Source organism: Saitoella complicata (genome assembly GCF_001661265.1).
Source record: "Saitoella complicata NRRL Y-17804 unplaced genomic scaffold SAICOscaffold_1, whole genome shotgun sequence".
Lineage (NCBI taxonomy): Eukaryota > Fungi > Ascomycota > Saitoellomycetes > Saitoellales > Saitoellaceae > Saitoella > Saitoella complicata.
Window position 1 is genome coordinate 1 of NW_017566992.1, and position 20187 is coordinate 20187.

A 20187-nucleotide genomic window follows, 5' to 3' on the forward strand; every position below is an offset into this window, starting at 1 on the left:
CCCTAACCCTAACCCTAACCCTAACCCTAACCCTAACCCTAACCCTAACCCTAACCCTAACCCTAACCCTAACCCTAACCCTAACCCTAACCCTAACCCTAACCCTAACCCTAACCCTAACCCTAACCCTAAGTCTCGGTCCCCTTCACTGGATAGACTCCGCCCGACTCGTGTCAGATTACGCCTTCGATTTCAGCAGCGACAAGTGTTGTGACTCGTTTAGGAGACACAACCCCCGTCCCTGACAGCAACTCAGCAAGAAATAACGACCAAAATAGCTCTTCAGCCAGATTGCGAGGTCTCCGTAAGCGACGGCGACGTCCACTAATGGAAACGAGAGCTCCAAGTTCAACACGAACGACTGACAGCTCCTTTCTTGGAGTGAATGCTACCCAAAAAAGGAGTAATTTGACAAACGAGAGCTGTAAGCAACAGCAACTTGCCTACAAGCAAGAATTCTTAGCAAGTTAGACCAGACTATGCCTCACCGAGACCGCCAAAGCTGAGGGTGAGTAGGCTAGAACAGGTAAGAGCCAGAACAGTAGTATTGGTAAAAAAGAGCAACTAAGAGGGCGAACCTCATACACCCTTAAATATCTGCATGATGCTCCGACCTCACAAATAAATGAGCCCAATGAAATGGACCTCCGACAATTCGATCCAGAACGTCGACGAACATGGCAAAGTCCGTCGCAATTGAGTCGGGGATGAGTGGGTTCGAAGAGCCGTTGCACGCGATTCAGCTGCAGCTGCGGGAGAATAAGACGGTCGCGACGGGGAAGGATCAGGTTGTTGAGACGGTTGGCTCGACGGAAGACATCGAAGGAAGCGATGCGCAACCCGTCACGACCACCAAATGGGAAGTTTGGGCTTACTACCTCTACTGTACGCCTCCCTCCTCTCCTCTCATCCCTCGCCTAACTTCCCCCAAATCCCACAGACGTCGGCAATTCTGGCCTCGGACCCTTCAACTTCGGCCCAGCCCTCATGCAAAACCTCCTCTCCCAAGCCGCCGACTCCAACGGCCTCCTCCCCTTCGCCACACCCAAATCCATCAATGCAATCGTCCTCGAAGCAAACGGAATTAGTTTCGCAATCCAATGCGTACTCTTCCTTATCCTCGGCTCATTCGCAGACTATGGGAGATGGAGACGAGTCATCCTCATCGTACTCAGTATCCTCGCCTGGGCGGACGGATTCGCATGGCTCGGCGTCACGGATCCGAGTGAATGAAAGATCGGGATCGGGCTGTACATCGTCGGGCTCATCACATACCAAGCAACCCTCACCTTCTGGACCGCCGCATTCCCCTCCCTCGTCCGGGACCTTCCCATCCTCCAAGCCTCCCGCTGTGACCTCACAACCGCCGCAACAACACCCGAAGCGCACGCCGCCCTGGACTCCTACCACCGAAATCGCCTGAGCAATATGTCTTTCTACGTCTGTTCCTGCGGCGAACTCCTCATCCTCGCAATCGTTGTCGGGATCATGTACGCCTGCAACGCAAACGGGACCCTCGCCCAAAACACCCGCGCAAACGCCATCATCCTCGCCTTCGCTTCATCAATCTGGATCCTCGTCGCGATTCCATGGTTTATCCTCGAGAAACCCCGTCTCGGGCAACAAATGCCAAAAGACAAAAACTATTTCACGGTCTCGTTCTGGAATATCGCGCGTGCGACGAAGAGTATTTGGAAGCTCCCGCAGACGGCACTATACCTTGCCGCGTATTTTATCTTTATCGGACGCGCTGAATACAGCCGTGACAGTCATCGGCACCCTCCAATACGAAATCGCATCGTACTCAACCCTCCTCCTAACCTACCTCCTCCTAACCTACCTCCTCATCGTCGGCATCTCCACTCAAGCACTTGGCATCCACGCCTTCTGGTCCCTCCAAAAACACTACCACATCCCAACAAAATCCATGCTCCTCCTCGTCGTCCTCTTCCTCCTCCTCCTAATCGCCTGGGGCTGTATCGGCATAACCTCCCCCACCTTCGGCTTCAAACATTTATGGGAAATCTGGGCATACCAAGCCTTCTACGGATTCCTCGTGTGCCCGTGGTACGCCTACTCCCAAACCATGATATCCGAACTCGTTCCCCACGGAAAAGAATTCCTCTTTTTCGCGCTCTTCTCGATCGTGGGAAAGACGTCCAGTTTTGTGGGGCCGTTTGTGAGTAGTGCGATTGTTGAGCGGAGTGGGAATGGGAATATGCCGTTTGCGTTTTTAATGGGGCTTGCGGGGGTTGGGGTGGGGGTGTTGTGGTTTGTGGATGTGGAGAGGAGTCGGGGGGAGTGTGAGAGGTTTTTGAGGGAGGAGGGGGATGGAGGGGACAACTGATTGCCATACAGTATTAGAGATATCTGTGATATCCTATATCGTTAGACAGAGACGAGCAATCGAACATGAATATCGTAGCCTTTATCGTACAACATTCCGCGTATCATAGCCCCCCTCGACGAATGCCCACCTCACTGCTCAATCACATTCGGCCCCAAATCCTCCTCCTTCCCCTTCCCCTTCCTCACCCCTCCTCCACTCGCTCCACGTGCATCCATGATATTCCCCTGCTCAACCTCCCTCCCCGCCTTCATCGCCCCCTCCAACACCCCCTCCACAGCCTCCATCCCATCCTGGACTTCCATCCTCACATCATACTGCGACTCCGGCTCAGACCACCACACAGGCCCATGCGTATGCTCTTCCTCCGTCCTACGCTGGCGATGACGGATTTCGTGGATTGCGGCGTCGAGGTCGCGATCCATCTGTTCGCAATTTGTCAGTAGTATGATAGCCTGTGCAACTTTCAACGAACTTCTTTGATGCGTCTCTTTGCTTCCAGGAAGGCTTTTTCGAGTTTTTTCTGTTTGGCGTGGTAGTCGTCGAGTTTCGTCGCCTTTGGGGAAGCATCGTCAGGGCGGTGGGGGACGGTGAAGAGGGTCGATTGGGCGGTTGGGGCTTCATGAGAGGTGGTATGGAGGGAGCGGAGGGTCGAAGTGAGGACGGCTTGTGAGCGGAGATGGAAACGGAGCGTCGCGGTCACTGCGCCGGCACGAGGGCTCGAGGAGAGGAGTGCCAGTAGCGACATTCTCAATGGATTGATTGTTGAAGTCGAGGAAGGTATGAGGCATCACTTGAACCTTATATAGCCGGTCGATTCATCAATAAGGAGGCGGAGGTCAGCTGAGCGGGGTGTTCGCAACATGTGAAGACGCGGACCGGGGTCTGACCGGTGGGAAGCACTCCTTTCTGCCATGGCATGATCTACGATGGTTTGGAGCATATTCATATATCACGATAGATTGAAAGAGGAGCAGTTATACGGCAGAAAAAGAGGCAGAAAAAGAAAAAGAGCTCCCTGACCGAGGATTGAACTCGGGTCCCGCGCGAGCCCAATGACAGGCGCGTATACTAGCCACTATACTATCAAGGATGGTTGATGTTCGACAACACGTATGTAACCCATATACACATATACTTTTCAAATACCTTTACGTTATCATGCTGCGTTCGACAGGCAAAAGCGCATCGGCCGCGGAGCTTTCGCACTCCACATGAACTTCTTCCTCGGGCGGATGTTGTTCTACGGGTAATAACCTTTCCAATCGGTCCATCAACTTCACATGTCCTTCCTTCATAGTTGATTTATCTCACCTGCAATTTCCCACGGTGTCGCACCGCCTTCACGCAATTCTGAGGCTCAAGTGCGCGGCCTCAATGAAGGTGAAGCCCAAGAGAACTATTGGGACCAACCATGTACTGACTGACAAGAGATACTTTTTCATTGACGATAACCAAAACGAAACATAACATCGATGTCGCAATCGCAACATTGCAACTGCGACGAGCCAACAGACAAGATATCCGCAAGCACAAATCAAATAAAAAAAACGCCGATTAATTCCAGAAATATCCCATATAATTCCACTCTCTCCCGGATTTTTGACTTTACTCCTCCAACTTCGCCAACGCCTCCCTAACATCGCTCTCCTCCAACACAGGCCCAGTGGTAGAACACTTCGCCTTCCCCCTCAACTCCCAACACAAACGATCGATATCCAAACTATCAAATTTGGGGTGTTGCTTAATCCGTGCCCAAGTCTGTGTACAGTCGAGGAATTGGCGGTCAGCGGGGACGGAGTCTCCAACAACCTCCTCACCATTCTCACCAACACCGACGAGGGCATCCATGTCGTCGTCGAAGAACGAGCTCTCCCCTACAGCAGTCGGCAACAAATCCGACCCCGAAGATCCCGAACTCGTCCTCTGCGTCCTCGGAGACGCCACACCACCATCCTCATTCGCCATATCGAGCGGAAAGAGAGAAGTCGTCCCACTCCCCACAAGATCCGGCAAATCAAACAAACTAGTCCCCTCCCCAATCCCAGTCTCAGCCCCAAACAACTCATCCAACCCCTCAAGGCCAGTCCCCGCGCCCTCACGATACTCATTCCAGAAATTCGAGCCGTCATTTCCTGGTGTCGCGCCCGTCGTAACCACACCCGTGATGGCATTCGTGTTCGAGGCGGCGGCTTCGACGACTGCACCGAAAGACGGAAGTCCCATCGTCGAAACAACAGGCGACGAAAACAAAGAACGGGCACCACCCTCAATCGGCGCCGTCGGAAGCTGCGGAACGGGGTTCTTGAGCGTCCCACACGCAAGACTCAACTGCGCACAGAAATCACTCTCACACTTGGGTGTCTCGACCACAACCGTCGTCGTCGTCGTCGTCGTCGCAGCAGCAGGACCAGGAATAGGCGGCGTAGTGACGGGAGCAGGCGACTTGAACGCCGGAAGCGCAGCAGGACAAAACGTCTCACACGGGGTCCTACTCCCCGCCCCCGTCGGACTCGTCGCACAACTCGACCCGGTGGACGCTTGTCCAAAATTAACCCTAATCGGCACCGATCCCACACCGCCTCTCGCCTCCTCGTGTCCCATGGAGCTACACGTCGAACTCGCACTCGACAACCCCGGCGCTGTCGACGCTTCCTGTTGCTGTTGGGCCTGTTGGGCTTGTTGTTGTTGGCGAAGAGCGTTCGCAAGGGATCCCTGCTGCATCTGCATCTGTGCCGAAGCCTGACCAAAGACGCCTTGTGGGTGTGCGAGGGGATCCATACTCCTCGGAAACTCAAACGTGAATTCCCTCTTCACGCCCGCCACCCCCGTCCCATTCGCACCCTTCGTCCCCGCTTCGAGCTCCATCTTTAGTTGTGCCCGGAGCATCCGTACTTCAGCTTTGAGTGACTCCACCTCCTCATCCTTTTGGGCGGAGATAGCTTCGAGCCTCGCAACATGAATTTCGAGGCTCTTGACGTGTTGTTCTTTACGCTCACGGAAGGCGCGCTGTGCTTGTCGGTTCTGTGCTTTGCGTTTGGAGGTGGGTTCATTCGTCAACGGCTTCCTCCCCGGTTTCTTTTTGTGGTCGCCTGGGCCAGAGGGGCCAGGGGTGCCTATTGCTGAGGCGGGGGTTTCGGCTTCGGCGGAGGTTGATTCGTCGGATTCTACAACACACTTCGTCAGTGTCCTGTACCACACAACATGGCGCAGTATAACGTACCTCTCCTCTTACGTCTCGCACCCATCTCAATCCCCTCAACCCCATCACCAACCCTCTCCTCCCCCTCCTCCCCCTCACCCTCATGCTCGAGCCCACGCTTCTCGTCTCGTTGGATATGGGACATCATCGCGGCGTACAACATCATTTGTTCTGGGTTGGTTGTTTTGAGGTCGGTGGGTGGAGGAGCGTGTTCATGTCGGGGGATTGCAGAAGTGACGATGGTGAGGTTGGGTTGTTGTTGGAAGAGGTCGGCCATTGCTGTGTGTCGAGTAGGATCACCGTGTGGTCGGTGTGTGCTGGGTGTAGGATAAAATAGATAAAGAGGTGCACAGTGTTGATCAGCTGTTTGAATATGCCGATGTCTGTATGTTCAATCGGTTATCGAAGTGTAGATCAACGGGTCCGTGCCGTTCGTTGACGAGGGTGTCGCTGTTCGGAAGTCTGCTGCAGCTTGAGTCACGCAGTCTCAAACGTCGTCGATATAAGGATAAAAACGCTCGGTGTTTGAGTAATATATCCGAGGCCTAATCGCAGTCGAATGCCGAATTCCGTACTGCTGGCCGGTGTTGGTGGTTGATTATCGACAAGGGTCTGTGTTGGTGGAGCACTACGTATGTCAGCAGCAGCAGCGGGAGAAGGAAAACTCGCGCACCACGGAATGTTCGGCAGCACTACTCTATGAATGTCGCCACTGAAAAAAAACATTGGAGGAGGACAATCGCAGTTATTTGGGTTGGTTTCTACGTGAAAAATGACTGTGACGGAGACTTTTCGCTCCTGTAAAAGTAGGTGGCGAACGGGGAAGGTGTGCCGAGGAGCCGAGCGGATGCAGAAGACGTGTGAAGACGCATGCCAAACTTTATTCGCTGGGGAGATCTCGGTTATCGAGATTCGATGCTGTGAAATAAGGATCGTCATGTTTGTCACTGTTCTTGGCGGTTCGTCACTTCATTTGTAGCATGTAGCTGGCCGTAGATCAACGCTGTTAATGTTCATCTTCCATCTCCTATATCTCTTCTGTTCTCTTCTCTTTCCAGTATCGTAGACCATACCCCATCTCAAATTTAAAGCGCCTTCGCCCAATCAACACTCCCATCCCCTCCCAACACCCCCCTCCTCTCCCACAACCCCTTCCTGCCCTCCTTGACACACCCCATGAACCTCCTCCAACACTCCCTCATCTCACACCCCACATCCTCCCGTTCCCGCCACGCTCTCATCACTTCCTCCTCGGTCGCGGTGCCCGATTTGGAGGTTTTGATCCAGGTATTTGTTAGGTCGAACCATTTTGTGAGGAGTTGGTGGGCACGAGCCTCTTCCTCCTGCCGGCCCTTCGCGAATTTTGCGTTGGCGGCGTCGGTGATGGTAAGATCCTCAGCAGGCGGAGCTTCATAGACATACTCCCTCCCACTCATCCCCCCATACCTCGCACTTATCCACGCACTCTCCAACCCCCCCTCAAACTCCCTCCCCAACTCCTCCTTCTTCGACACGAATCCAATCTTACTCTTCACGCGTGCGTCGATCATCGGTGAGAGGAGGGAGAACAAGACGTTGAATATCCGGGTTTGGTAGGAGGAGCCGTAGATGAGGCAGCGGCCGAGTGATTCTGGGAAGTGGGATTGTGTTATTTCCATGAAGAACTTGTAGAATTGCATGTCCTGTGCACACACACACACCCCAAATTAGCCACCTCCTCCCACTCTCGTACTCCCCCGCACCATACGTACCATATGTTTCGTCAACGAAAACCCATTAATATCCATAACGATCATCGCCCCCTCAACAGGCCACCCAGCCATCCCCTTCAACTCCTCAAAAAACACCAAGAGATGTTTCTGTAACACCTCGCGCGGAATCCGTTTTGGTTCCCAGCTTTTTAGGACGATCCAGACGACGGGGCGGTGGAGTGCGTCTTGGCCCCAGATGTAGCCGACGGGTGGGTCGGGGGTGGAGCCGTAGAGGATTTCGGGACAGTCGAGGAGGACGCCTGATTCACCCTGTCCGGATAACTCCAGAATACCTACCTGACGTCTCCAAGCGAGGGTCTGTAACATCTGCTTTAATCCGTTCGGCGCGCTGTACGACCGAGCCCGCAGGAACTTCAACAGCGAAGCATCAGGATGATCAGACGAGAGTAGAAGGAACAAATCCAAGGGGTTGATGGCGGGGTCGGCGGTGGAGTGTAGGCGGGCGAGTTCGGTGAGGAGGGAGTGGAGGGAGGTGAGTTCGGTGGGGGAGAGTTTGGATAGAGGTGTTGAGGGTGGGTAGGTTAACGTTGGCATGTTGGTCAAGGGATCGCGACTGGGAGAGGATAGAGGTAGAGGTAGAGGTGGTGGGGTGGGGGGGGGGGGGGTTGAGCGGGTTGAGCGGGCGGTGATATAACGAGGATGTTCTGATGGTGTACGGCCGGGCTGGTGCATGTGGGCGCGCTGATTGGCGTCCGTGCGAGCTCGAGCTCGAAACTGGAGTTCGAAGAAGACGGAAATCACGACGTACATGTATTTCGGCTCAAGAATCAGCTGAACGGGCGACGTGCGGTAGCGAATTCTGCATTCAAGCTTTTGGATTGCAAAAGCCTTGGACATACCTGTACACCCATATGCTGTGAGTTGGACGTGGTTGCCATTACTGAATTATCATGTTGGCGTTTTAACATCAGCCATCCTTGATAGTATAGTGGCTAGTATACGCGCCTGTCATCAGGCTCGCGCGGGACCCGAGTTCAATCCTCGGTCAGGGAGCACTTTTTTGTTTTGGTTTTTGCAGCTGGTTATTCCCACGTGTGTGCTCGACGGACGCGGTGAGGAAAAACGAAAGTACTTTTATAACATAACGCCAATCGCAAGAAAGATGCCAAAAATATGCCAATAACGAACGGAAAAGAAAAGACATTCACCCTGTAACCCAGAATTGGAGATCGCCTCACATCCCCCTAAACACATTCTTACTCGCACTCCTCCTATCCTGCCACCCCCTCGCCTTCGTCCTCCCCATATCCCTGCTCCCCTCTCCACCCTCCTCCTCCTCCCCATCCTCTCCACCACCATGCGCACCCCTCGGCTTCTTCGCCTTCTTCTCAACCGTGAAAGTGATTTCTCTCTCGCCCATCGGACCCTCCCTGACTTCGAATTGCGGCTTCTCGTCTCCTGCACGCTTGGATTGTGCGGTAACGAGCGAGGCGAAGGATTTTTGGGTGTTGGAAAGAGCGGGTTTTCCGGATGAGGGGAGTTGTGTCATCTTTGGCGGGGGTTTTCTCTCCTTCTCCTTCTTCTTGTTATCCTTCTTCGCAGGCTTCCGCTCCTCCTCCTCGCTCTCACTCTCACTCTCCGACTCATCAGAAGAAATCCCATTCTTCGCAGCCCTCTCCTCCTCCTCCTCCTCCTCTGCAGCCGTGAGGCCACGGGTAGCAGACCTAGTAGGATTAAGCTGCATAAACTCCACCGTCTTCTCATTAATTGCGAAATCCTCATCCTCAAACGCAGCCTTAAACCTCCCATCCTCCAAAACGCCCGCAACAGCACTCTCCTTCCCCTTTGCCGCCGCGCGTTCTTCCGCTTTGAGCAAGCGCTCCGCGAGGGTGCGATTGACTTTCGTAGACACTTTCTTGGAGCGGATACGGGATTCGCGTTCGGATTCGATTTTTTGGGTGATTGTTTGGGCGCGGTGTTCGGCGTATGCGAAGGGGTTTGCGATGAGCTTGGCTTTTTCGTAAAGGCGGAGGTCGAGGAAGAATCCGTGCATGTAGGCGCGGACGACGTTGGTGCCGATGAGGTGGTCCAAGCCGAGAGATGAAAGCTCTTTGCGAGTGACGAATTTGTAGTTGTCGTAGACGGACGTCGTAGGCTGCTCCTCCATCTCTTCCGTAAGATTGTCGAGGAATGAACACCACGCCGGCGCTGGGCCAAGTTGTGGGATGTAGTACGTGTGCATCGGCATTCCTTCGTTCGCGACAAAGATGAGACCCGTGCCGGGGAGTGGACATACGTCGTTAATGTCCACAGGGGGCTCGATAGACGCGAATGGATCTCCGTTGTCTTTATCCCAGATTTTGATGATTTTGGAGTCTGAGGTTAGGATCCGGTTGGATGATTCGGTGCCCTCTAGCCAGCGGATCGAGTTGATCGCACTACTGTATCCCTGGTCTTTTCGGACCCATGGTTCGGATGAACGAAGATCGTAGAGGAGGGTGTGGCCGCTGGAGGTACCAACACCGAAGCTCAAACCGTCGGAGCGGAATTGAGAGGTTGTTATGGATGCGCCTGCAGCGACGTCGAGCGGGAGGTTATTCCGTACGTCGAGGACGCCGACACGGGAGCGGTATCGTGGGTCCCAGAGTTCGACCGTGCCGGTATCGGTTCCGAAAGCGAAAAGTTGGTGAACAGGATTAACCTCAACCGAATTCACACCTTCCACACCTTCCGCCATCTCGAATGGTGCGAGGAATCGTCCCTGGTCGAGGTTGAGGCGGTATACCTCGTTTCCGGAGGCACCGACAAGGAGGTCGCAGGAGTTGAAGTGGTACCCGATATCACGACCGAATTTGGGGATACGGGTGCGGTAGTGGATTCCGCCCTGTGCATGGACTTCGATACTCCGATCACTTTGAAGGTGCGCACTCTTCGTCCAATCATCACTCAACAACACGAAATTAACATTCTCCGCATCCGTATGCCTCTCAAACTTCAACGTCAACTCCTTGAAATCGAAAAGCCTGATATGGGGTTTGTATGTTCCAGTGGCCATGGCGTAGCCTCCGTCTCGGGTGACTTTGATTTTGTTGGAGGCTTCGGGGAACTCGAATTCTTGGACGAGTTCGATACGGGAGCGGTATTCTGCGTCGTCACGGAGGGCTTTTCGCTTACGGCGGGCGAGCCAGTCCGGGAGGGCGCGGGTTGCGCCTTGGCCGGAGACGGTGTAGATTTTGATGTCACCGGCGTTGTTGAGCTTCATTGTGGCGACTGTGAAGGAGGAGGGGAGGATGGTGGAGGGTGTTGACTGTAGCAGTAGGGAAGGGTCTTTGAGGTGGTGGGGTCTGTCTGTACGGGATCAGTTGCCAGCTTCCTTCAGGGTTCTTGGTGGTTAAGGTTTACGTGCGCCGTGAGGGACTCGGTTTTTTCCCCGTATCGACAAGAGGCACGTGTTGATAGCAGCGAAAGGGTGCAACTTACGATTGAAATCAAACGGATATTCGAGTTGGAGTATACCGTTATACTTGCTTGTCTTTCCAACTTCAACTTGAGCCCTCGATCGTTGCTGTGCTTCCCGCGTCTCCCTTGCTCAAGACCCGATACCGATACGCGGAGTCACCAGTATCAAACAACATCCATCCAGCATTTACTCCTATTTACTATCTCATCCGCATTTATCCAGGTATCCAGCGTTCAATAGTCGAGATCGAGTTCTATCCAACAGCACCGGGATCATCTATTACAGCCATGATCCACCGGGTACTCACCCTCTTCGCACTGTTCGTTTTGCTTTGGGTAGGCGTACAGGCTGAGGTTCCACACCAGAAGGGATACTGCGCAATCCGAGGTCAATGCGGAAAGAAATCCGTCTTTGGGTCCGAACTCCCCTGTCCTGATCCATCACCAGCATCCGCTCCCTCCACAGACCTCCGCGCTTCCCTCGTTAGGATTTGCGGAGACGAGTGGGCTGAAGGCAACGTCTGCTGTGATGCAGATCAACTCGAAGCATTGGAAGGGAACTTGAAGAGGGTTAAGCCGATTCTCTCGTCTTGTCCCGCCTGTTTGAAGAACTTTGAGGAGTTCTTCTGCCAGTTGACGTGTTCGGGGGATCAATCCGCATTCCTGAACGTCACCGGAACCCAAGCTGCGGTGACGACTGGGAAGGATATCGTGACGCAGATGTCGTACTACGTCACAGACGCCCACGCAAACGCTTTCTTTGACTCGTGCAAGAGCGTCAAATTCTCTGCGACGAATGGGTATGTGATGGACTTCATCGGCGGCGGCGCAAAGACCGCCCGTGCCTTCCTTGCATTCCTCGGCGAAGAGAAACCCCTCCTCGGCTCTCCTATCCAAATCGACTTCCCCACCGACGAGGAAAGCGTGGGAAGCGGTATGACACCCGTCGAAGGAGGCATGCGAAGCTGCGGAGACGAAGACGTGAGATACCGCTGCGCATGCGTCGATTGTCCCACCGCCTGTCCCACCCTCGAAGACGTCCCACGTCCAGGCTCCGGCTGCCACGTCGGCGTTCTCCCCTGTTTCTCCCTAGCGATGATCCTCCTCTACGCCCTCGGTCTCCTGGGATTCTTGTCGGGGTGGGGTGTCGTTGCGCATAAGAAACGGAAGGGGAGGCCGACGAGAAGGGCGAGGATGCTGACGGATGATGCGGCGTCGGTTACGTCGACAAGATCGGGAGAGGATGGGGATGAGGATGGGTTGTTGGTGGAGGAGGAGGTGATGAGGAGGTATCCGTTGCAGGATAAGTTGTATGCGCTTTTCTATGATCTCGGCCTCCACTGCGCTACATACCCCGCTACCACGATCGGAGCGGCGCTGTTGGTCTTGGGCGTGATGTGTCTTGGATGGCTTCGATTCGGGGTTGAGACTGATCCGGTACGGTTGTGGGTTTCGCCGAGCAGCCCGGCGGCGAGGGAGAAGACCTTTTTTGATGAGAGTTTTGGGCCGTTCTTCAGGGCTGAGCAGGTGTTTTTGTCGAATGTGAGTGGGGAGGGGAGTCCTGTGTTGAGTTATGAGACGTTGGAGTGGTGGTTTGGGGTTGAGGAACGTGTGCGGGATGTTGTTGTTGAGATCGATATCGATGGGGACAGCGTTCAGGTCGGGTGGGGGGATGTGTGTTATAATCCGACGGGGACGGGGTGTGTGGTACAATCTCTCACGGGATACTTCCAGGATGATATCGAGATGGTTGATCCGGATTATTGGCTTGATGATTTGGAGGCGTGTGCGTCGCAGCCTGTGTCGTGTCTTCCCCCATACGGTCAGCCATTGAAGCCGGAGGTCTTGCTGGGACGGATCCCGGAGAATGAGGGTGGGGAGGTTGATACCTCACGCATCGGAGAAGCGGAGGCGGTTATTGTTACGTGGGTCGTGAGGAACTCTTTGGATGCTGAGAAAATCCGGAAAGCGGAAGCGTGGGAGGCGGGGTTGCAGAGGGTGTTGAGGCAGGTTGAGGGGGAGGCGGAGGAGAGGGGGTTGAGGATCTCATGGAATACTGAGATTAGTTTGGGACAGGAGTTGAATAAGTCGACAAACACCGACGCTGGGATCGTTGTTGTCTCCTACGTCATCATGTTCTTCTACGTGTCTTTGGCATTGGGCGGATCGTGGAGGTTTAGTCGTCGGATCGTGGTGGAGAGTAAGTTTGGGCTTGGGATTGTGGGGATTATGATCGTGTTGTTGAGTGTTGCAGCGAGTATTGGGTTATTTTCGGCGATGGGGGTGAAGGTTACGTTGATCATTGCCGAGGTGATTCCGTTTTTGGTCCTGGCGATCGGAGTGGACAATATCTTCCTGCTCGTGCACGAGTTTGAGAGGATTAACGCGTCGCTTTCTTCGCTCAGTGTGGAAGAGCGTGCGGCGAGGACGTTGGGAAGGGTCGGTCCGAGTATTTTGTTGAGTGCGACGGCGGAGGTTGTGGCGTTTGGGTTGGGTGGGTTGGTTGGAATGCCTGCTGTTAGGAATTTTGCAATTTATGCGGCTGGAGCGGTGGTTATTGATGCCGTTCTACAGTGTACTGCGTTTGTTTCTGCGTTGGTCTTGGATCAGCGGAGAGTCGATGCTGGCCGGGTTGACTGTTTCCCGATTCTTAGGGTTGGTGGTCGTAGTGGGAAGAGGAGGGAGGGGATGTTGGATCGGGCCATTCGGAAGTGGTATGCGCCGAATTTGTTGAGGAAGCCGGTCAAGGTTGTCGTTGTTGCGGTGTTTGTTGGGTTGTTCTTTGCGGCTTTGGGGTTGTTCCCGAAGCTTGAGTTGGGACTTGATCAGCGCATTGCGTTGCCCCGTGATTCCTATATGGTGGATTACTTTAATGACATGTACGCCTACATGCAACAAGGCCCGCCGGTGTATTTCGTCACCAAGGACTTGAACGCTACTACACTTGAAGGACAGAGGGCCCTGTGTGGACGGTTCTCGACTTGTGATGAGTTCTCATTGGCGAATGTCTTGGAGCAGGAGAGGAAGAGGGAGGAGGTCAGCTTTGTTGCTGAACCTGCTGCGAGCTGGGTCGATGACTTTTTGCACTGGTTGAATCCGTCGAACGATATGTGTTGTCGAGTCCAGAGTTCGGGGAAGCAGTGTGGACCCGATGACTCCGAGGATGAGTGTAAGGTCTGTTTCGCGGATAGGGAGCCTAGCTGGAACATCACTATGACTGGGTTCCCTGAAGGTCAGGAGTTCTTAGAGTATCTTGGACGATGGATTGAGAGTCCGACTGTTGAGAGTTGCCCTCTTGCGGGTCAGGCGGCTTACTCGGATGCCCTTGTTGTTGATTATGAGAATGTCATGACGCCAGCGACCCACTTCAGGACAAGTCACACGCCGTTGAGGAGTCAGAGAGACTTCATTGACGCTTATGCTGCGGCAAGAAGGGTGGCGAAGGAGATTACTGACAAGACTGGTACGGAGGTTTTCCCGTATTCGGTGTTCTACATTTACTTTGACCAGTACGCGACGATCGTCAACTTGGCGATCAAGCTTGTTGGGTCGGCGTTGATCGCGATCTTGGCTGTCACGAGCGTCATCTTGGGTAGTTTCCCGACTGCATTGGTAGTGATGTGCGTTGTCGGCATGATTGTCGTCGATGTTGTGGGAGTCATGGCACTCTGGGGCGTGAGCTTGAATGCTGTGAGCTTGGTGAACCTGGTTATCTGCGTTGGTATCGGAGTCGAGTTCTGCAGTCACGTCGCGAGAGGATTCATGGTTCCCAACCAAGGCCTTGGAAAGCACTTGAAGACGGGTTCTGAACGTAATGAACGTGTGTGGAATTCGCTTGTGAGCGTCGGTGGGTCTGTCTTTAGTGGTATCACACTGACAAAGTTCATCGGTGTTGCCGTACTCGCTTTCACACGTTCCAAGATCTTCGAGGTTTATTACTTCCGTATGTGGTTGGCATTGGTTATCCTGGCTGCTGCGCATGGTCTCATTTTCCTACCTGTTCTTTTGTCGTTGTTTGGTGGAAAGGGATATGCTTTGGAGGGTGAGGAGGTCGTTGAGGAGGCATGGAGGAATGATGCTCGGCATCGGTACAATCAGGCATTGCTGGCAGACGGTGATGATAGCGATTGATGCATAGAGCAGATAGCTATAGAGCTATGATGGGTATGCTTGGGCAATACAACGTCATAACACAGCTCGTCTAGGGAGCAGAGAGAGGATGTCCGTGCCAACGTATAGCGTGGGGAAACCGGGTGCAGCAAAACTAAAAAATGCTCCCTGACCGAGGATTGAACTCGGGTCCCGCGCGAGCCTGATGACAGGCGCGTATACTAGCCACTATACTATCAAGGATGGTTGATGTCTTAGTTTCCCTGCTGCCACAAATGACATCTCACATCATTGGTGACCGAAGAACATGGGCCTTTCAACATGAGGTCTCTCAGGCTTGGACCCTGTTCATCCTACCGCACGCTCAAGGATTTCAGCTCGTAAGACTTTGAGCATGTGGTGCATAATGACTCAAAGCAAAGAGATGCGTTTCTAATGAACAAAGGCCGAGTTTATTTCCTGGCCATTCATGAAGCTCCCACGCCGTCGGGACTACAGTACGGTAACGCGCCCCGACGTACCCCAGAGATCTCGTACACCACCCATCAGCCAAAAGCCTCTCGGCCTGTCCCCCACCACGTACACAGAACGCGACCATTCCAGCACAAACGAGAGCTTCCTTGCCGGTGACGCCGAACATTCAATCTCCGCGGATCTCTTCCAGCTTACTAACATCCTCCCCTCGCTTTCCCTACCTCTTCTACTCCTCCTTTCTCTCCTCCTCTTCGTGCTACTCACGCATTACCAACAGCAAAACACAGCATACACCCCCTCAACCTCCCGCATACATCCCTCAAATATGTCGAACGACACATCAGGACCCTCGAAACCCTTCTTTGCGCGTCCGTCGGCGGACCCGATGGCTGATATCCGGTCGGCATTCAAGTTCGGTGCACGGGGTGGACAGGGGAAGCCGAATGCCGCCGTCGTTCCAGCACCTGGGTTTAATGCGAAGATGATGAAGATGACTTTACCCGGTGAGGACACAGCAAGTCTCGCGAAGGGACTCGTCACGGCAAAGGTAAACATCGGCGGAGGAGCGACTCAGGAGTCATCAACCGGCTTCGGCGTCATCAGCGCTCCTCACAACGACGAGAGCTCGAGCTCTGGTTTCGGGATGAATGCACCCAAATTCGACGCGAGGAGTCTCAAGACTACATTACCGGGCGAAGCACCTCCTGCACCTTCCAACTCTGGTTGGGACAAATCAGCGTTCACGGCTCCTTCTAACACCATCCCCACAACTCCCCTCGAACACACAGGCTTCTCCGCACCTTCCACCTCATTCGGCTCAATCCCACCCACCCCATCCTCAAACTCCAACCCCAGCCCCTTCTCCTCCACTACTACCCCCTCATTCGGCACCGCACCCCAAGCTCCCACCAACACCACAGGCTTCAGCTCCGGTTTCGGCGCGGGTGCCGGCGAGGATACCTTAAGCTTCACCACACCCTGCGGCGAACAACCCCGACCTCAACTCCCCAGACGCCAAACGATGGGACAGCAGCAGTTGCAGTTACAGGAGTCGTTGCGTGTTTTGGAGCAGTTTGCGGATTCGCCTGGGATGGAGATCGCGCCGCCTTCTCAAGCTCAAACACAGGCTGCGGTACAGCATCAGCATCAGCATCAGCATCAGCAGCAACAGACGGTGATGATTAAAGTTGACGAGGATGATGATTGTGTGATTCTGCCCCCGTCGGCCGCGGCGGCTGTTCAGCCCACTCAGCAACAACAACAACAACAACAGCAGCAACAGCAGCAAGTCGCCCAAGCCCAAGCTCAAGCACAAGCTGAACGCCGTGCCCGACGCGCAGCCCGTGCTGCTGCCGCTGCCGCCGCCGCAAACTCCGGTCACGGCACCCCTCAACCCCCTGCTCGTCGCTCGAATATCAACACACCGTCTGCGTTGGGTCATGGTGATGGGTTCGGGATGCCGCCGACACCGCAGTCCGTGCAGCCTCATGTGGGAGGTGCAGGTGGGAGCGGGAGTAGTGATGCTTTGCTGTTTGCTGGGTTGGAGAGGTTGAGGACGGAGAAAGCCGAGTTGGAGGGTGTCGTTGCCCAAAAGGTTCATATCACTTCGACTCGTATCCGAATGATTGCGTGCTGATGATTATCAACAGGATACCGAAATCCACCGTCTCCACTCCACCCTCACCGATCTCCGCACCAAAACCACAAACGTGAAATCTCGGTTCGCCGGGTTAAGCAAATTCGTCGAAGGGCTCGGCCGCGATCATGATGAGATGAAGCGCGAGCAGGCTGCGTGGGTTGAGCGTGTCAGGGGCGTCAAGAGTGATGTCCAGGATTGGGGAAATGCGATTAGAGATGCGATGAGGGGTGTTGAGGAATGTGGGGAGGGGGTTACGGAGAAGAGGGAGTTGATTGCGTTCGTGAAAGATTTGGAGGGACAGTTGTCTAACAGTATGTGGGGTGACGGAGGTGATGGGATGTGGAATGGGCTGACGTGGTGTTATAGGTCAACTTCATCGGAATAATTTGTTGGAGCAGTGTTCCCATAATGCGGGGCTTCTTGCGGAAGAACGCGATCGGGTGCAATCCCTCGAGGCGGATCTTCGTCGTGAATCGACTGCACGTATCTCACTCATGGAGAAGTTCGAGGAGCAAAGCAGGACGCTCGTGGAAGAGGCCATGAAGAAGTCGGGTGAAGGTGTAGAGGGGAAGATTGCGGAGGTGTTGAAGGCGATGGAGGGTGTTATTGACAAAGTTACCAACGTAATCGAGGAAGAGGGAAAGAAGAAGAAGATTGACAGGGAGAGTGAGGAGCCTGCTTTTGTGGAGAGGATTCGGAGCGGGTTCAGAGATGAGATCGAAAGGTACACTGGCACTTCACGTTTGACATACGTTTTACTAAGCGCCGTTGTACAGTCTCACTTCATCCTTCAGCAAGCTCCATGACGACGCCCGTGCGGTACACGAGAAGCGTGCCCAGGAACTTTCGGCTACTATCGAGGCTCTTCGTGGGGGTAAACATGATTTGTTGAAGGCCTTGACCGAGAAGGATGCTGAGATTAGGAGGATGGAGGAGCAGGTCAAGGCGTCCGAGGAGAAGATGAGGAACGAGCGTGAGAAGAGCGAGATGGAGAAAAAGGAGCGGGCTACGAAGGAAGAGGTACTTAAGCAAAGGTTCGTAAAGCACGTTCACGGGTTTAGGTTTCTACATGAGCTAACATCTCATGTCTTGTGCACAGGCTGTCAACCATCGAGAAAGACCTCCGTGATCGCATCGATGCCAAGCCGTCTGCAGAGCAGGTCGAGTCTCACAATGTCGTCCGCCAACTTCGCGCCGAATCTGATGCTATTAAAGCTGAGTTGGAGACCGTGAAGGACAAGGCGAGGAAGGAGGTTGAGGAGGCGAAGAAGGCTGTGGGTGAGAAGATGGCTGAGTTGGTTGATGTACAAGGCAAAATTCAGGCCATGAAGGTGGGTTGCCACGAACGAAGAACGAGATTGCTTGCTGACTCGACCTACAGGACTCGTCAAATGCGGGGAGGGAGGAGTTGGCGACCTTGAAAGCGGATATGGAGAAGTTCAAAGCACAGGTACTAGGAGCAGTTGGTATCGCGTAAGCTTGCATGTTGCTGATTCTTGTATAGTGCCAGCAGCAGTTCGATGCCAAACTCGCCGAGCACGAGCGCTCTGCCCGCAAAGTCAAGGAAGCCGACGCCGCTCAGCATCAGAACCTCATCAAAGCCAAGGACAACAAGATTTCGAGACTCGAGAAAGAATTAACCGAGTTGAAGGCGAGAAGAGTCGTCGAAGCCGAGAGTTCCGAGCGGATTGAGCAGATGGAGACGGAGCTGGAGGAGTTGATTGGGAGGAGTGCGAAGGAGAAGGGAGTTCTGGAGAAGAAGGTCAAGACTCAGTTCGCCCAGATAGGGAAAGGAAGCTGACGTTTTCACAGGCGTCCGAACTCGAGAAAGACCTGGCTTCATTGCAGTCGAAGGTGGAGAGTCAGCAGAGCACCGTGTCCAAACAACGTGAGGAATTCATGGCTCTTCATACCGCTAAATCACATATTGAGAAATCGGCCGCGGATAAGGTTGTCCAGCTCGAGAAGGAGATCGATTTGTTGCACAAGCAACAGCTCGCCCCATCGAAGCCTTCGCAACAAGTTCCAGCTTCGCCATTCAGGAACCAGTCGAAGCAGGGAGGTCAAGGTGCTATCCCACGCTTTTCACATATTGCGCAGACGTCAAGCCAGTTGAGTTCGCCCGACATGTCCTTCGAAGATGTCGAGGACGATGATTTCGTTGAAGTGGTATGTGTATTTCGAAGGGATAAAGGTAACTTGATGCTAACCAGATATATAGAAGAAAACCTCGAAAACCAAAGACGAGCGCGATCCCTTCCGTGAGAAGAAACGCAAGTCACAGCACTCGTCTTCGAAACACGGTAACTCTACCACTCCCTCCAAGGACGGTTCAATGAGGTTATCGCAGAGCTGGCACTCCGGGCAGAAGGGGTTCGAGGTGGTAGTGAATTCGGCGGAGAAGAAGCGCTCGGCGGAGAGTGCAGCGCATGCGAAGCCGAAGCGTAGAAGGGTACGACGGTCACTATTCTGTAATAAGCCTCGCTGACGTGACATCGTACAGACCTCCGACCGTCTCAAGGAGGAGGATGTCCCGTCTCCTGTGAGTATGGTCATGCCTCCCTCGCAGCAGCAGGCTTCGCGTCCGGCGAGGTCGTCGTCTACGTATGGTAGGAGAGGATCCGGAGCGAAGAAATAGGATGTCATATCAAAGGGATTCGCGGCGGGAGGGATCTGGCGTTTGTATTACTTTACCCAGCGGGCCATGGGATCATATATGGAACGGGAGGTTGCTGGACAAGAACGGACATTAAGGCAAAGCAAATGTTAAATAAGTTATCATAATATACTAACAATTGACATTTGCAATAATGCTGTGCTCGGAGACTTCACGTGCACCGGACCTCAGCTGCGGCCCCTGGATGACCTTGCAGCAACCAAAGTTCGTAAACCTCCAAATACTCGATCATCAAAAATGGCAAAGAAGGCCAGGTCAAGGTGAGAGCCTGTCCTGTCACTCGGGAACATCTTCAGCTGCTGACCGTCTTTTCACAGGACGATTCTCGTCAAGCTCGTCTCGACGGCCATGACCGGGTTTTTCTACACCATGAAGCGCCCGCGTATCAATGCCAAGATGTCCTTCATCAAGTTCGACCCTAAGGGTAAGCTATTCCGCTTCCTGTTCACTCACCCTCGCACAATACTGACTGGGCATCTACAGTCAACAGGCATGTTTTGTTCGAGGAGGTCAGGATCACCAAGCCGAACTAAACGGGGAGGTGGAGGTTGATGCAGCTGCTGAAAG

General features: G+C 53.8%; 8 protein-coding genes and 3 non-coding genes across 11 annotated transcripts; 5 read left to right on the forward strand and 6 right to left on the reverse strand.

The window, feature by feature from the left end:
* Positions 1–677: 677 nt before the first annotated feature.
* On the forward strand, positions 678–2347 carry SAICODRAFT_4149 (uncharacterized protein; the record flags this gene model as incomplete). Its single annotated transcript, XM_019168663.1, has 4 exons — positions 678–885; positions 941–1225; positions 1280–1687; positions 1770–2347. The coding sequence occupies 4 exons, from the start codon at positions 678–680 to the stop codon at positions 2345–2347; spliced, it is 1479 nt and encodes a 492-aa protein (XP_019027042.1).
* Positions 2348–2478: 131 nt separating this feature from the next.
* Positions 2479–3095, reverse strand: SAICODRAFT_4150 (uncharacterized protein; the record flags this gene model as incomplete). Its single annotated transcript, XM_019168664.1, has 2 exons — positions 2479–2772; positions 2823–3095. 2 exons carry the CDS (start codon positions 3093–3095, stop codon positions 2479–2481), a joined length of 567 nt encoding a protein of 188 aa, XP_019027043.1.
* A 266-nt stretch (positions 3096–3361) lies between these two features.
* Positions 3362–3440, reverse strand: SAICODRAFT_t22. The gene has a single exon. It is a non-coding gene; the product is annotated as a tRNA-Asp (tRNA).
* Positions 3441–3955: 515 nt separating this feature from the next.
* Positions 3956–6170, reverse strand: SAICODRAFT_15991 (uncharacterized protein; the record flags this gene model as incomplete). Its single annotated transcript, XM_019165589.1, has 2 exons — positions 5571–6170; positions 3956–5514 (listed from the first exon to the last, which is right to left on the reverse strand). The coding sequence occupies exons 1-2, from the start codon at positions 5824–5826 to the stop codon at positions 3956–3958; spliced, it is 1815 nt and encodes a 604-aa protein (XP_019027044.1). The 5' UTR covers positions 5827–6170.
* A 464-nt stretch (positions 6171–6634) lies between these two features.
* On the reverse strand, positions 6635–7855 carry SAICODRAFT_22374 (CRAL/TRIO domain-containing protein; the record flags this gene model as incomplete). Its single annotated transcript, XM_019166556.1, has 2 exons — positions 6635–7231; positions 7301–7855. The coding sequence occupies 2 exons, from the start codon at positions 7853–7855 to the stop codon at positions 6635–6637; spliced, it is 1152 nt and encodes a 383-aa protein (XP_019027045.1).
* Positions 7856–8235: 380 nt separating this feature from the next.
* On the forward strand, positions 8236–8314 carry SAICODRAFT_t1. Its single transcript has one exon. It is a non-coding gene; the product is annotated as a tRNA-Asp (tRNA).
* A 181-nt stretch (positions 8315–8495) lies between these two features.
* On the reverse strand, positions 8496–10896 carry SAICODRAFT_63062 (WD40 repeat-like protein; the record flags this gene model as incomplete). The annotated part of the gene is made up of 2 exons (XM_019169970.1): positions 8496–10517; positions 10858–10896. The coding sequence occupies 2 exons, from the start codon at positions 10894–10896 to the stop codon at positions 8496–8498; spliced, it is 2061 nt and encodes a 686-aa protein (XP_019027046.1).
* Positions 10897–11008: 112 nt separating this feature from the next.
* Positions 11009–14838, forward strand: SAICODRAFT_32435 (multidrug efflux transporter AcrB transmembrane domain-containing protein; the record flags this gene model as incomplete). Its single annotated transcript, XM_019168208.1, has 4 exons — positions 11009–11056; positions 11090–11859; positions 12010–14762; positions 14819–14838. 4 exons carry the CDS (start codon positions 11009–11011, stop codon positions 14836–14838), a joined length of 3591 nt encoding a protein of 1196 aa, XP_019027047.1.
* Positions 14839–14994: 156 nt separating this feature from the next.
* Positions 14995–15073, reverse strand: SAICODRAFT_t21. Its single transcript has one exon. It is a non-coding gene; the product is annotated as a tRNA-Asp (tRNA).
* Positions 15074–16661: 1588 nt separating this feature from the next.
* On the forward strand, positions 16662–19647 carry SAICODRAFT_63065 (uncharacterized protein). Its single transcript, XM_019169971.1, has 10 exons — positions 16662–16898; positions 16954–17254; positions 17310–17667; positions 17720–17977; positions 18043–18274; positions 18325–18393; positions 18448–18705; positions 18756–19112; positions 19165–19395; positions 19447–19647. The coding sequence occupies exons 1-10, from the start codon at positions 16761–16763 to the stop codon at positions 19579–19581; spliced, it is 2337 nt and encodes a 778-aa protein (XP_019027048.1). The 5' UTR covers positions 16662–16760; the 3' UTR covers positions 19582–19647.
* A 210-nt stretch (positions 19648–19857) lies between these two features.
* Positions 19858–20153, forward strand: SAICODRAFT_4156 (uncharacterized protein; the record flags this gene model as incomplete). Its single annotated transcript, XM_019168666.1, has 3 exons — positions 19858–19880; positions 19938–20044; positions 20104–20153. 3 exons carry the CDS (start codon positions 19858–19860, stop codon positions 20151–20153), a joined length of 180 nt encoding a protein of 59 aa, XP_019027049.1.
* Positions 20154–20187: the final 34 nt, after the last annotated feature.

Coding starts and splice junctions, on each gene's coding strand:
- SAICODRAFT_63065 (XM_019169971.1), top strand. CDS start 16,761: ATGCCGCCGACACCGCAGTCCGTGCAGCCTCATGTGGGAGGTGCAGGT. Junction 18,275..18,324: donor GCAAAATTCAGGCCATGAAG/GTGGGTTGCCAC, acceptor CTCGACCTACAG/GACTCGTCAAATGCGGGGAG. Junction 18,706..18,755: donor AGGGAGTTCTGGAGAAGAAG/GTCAAGACTCAG, acceptor ACGTTTTCACAG/GCGTCCGAACTCGAGAAAGA.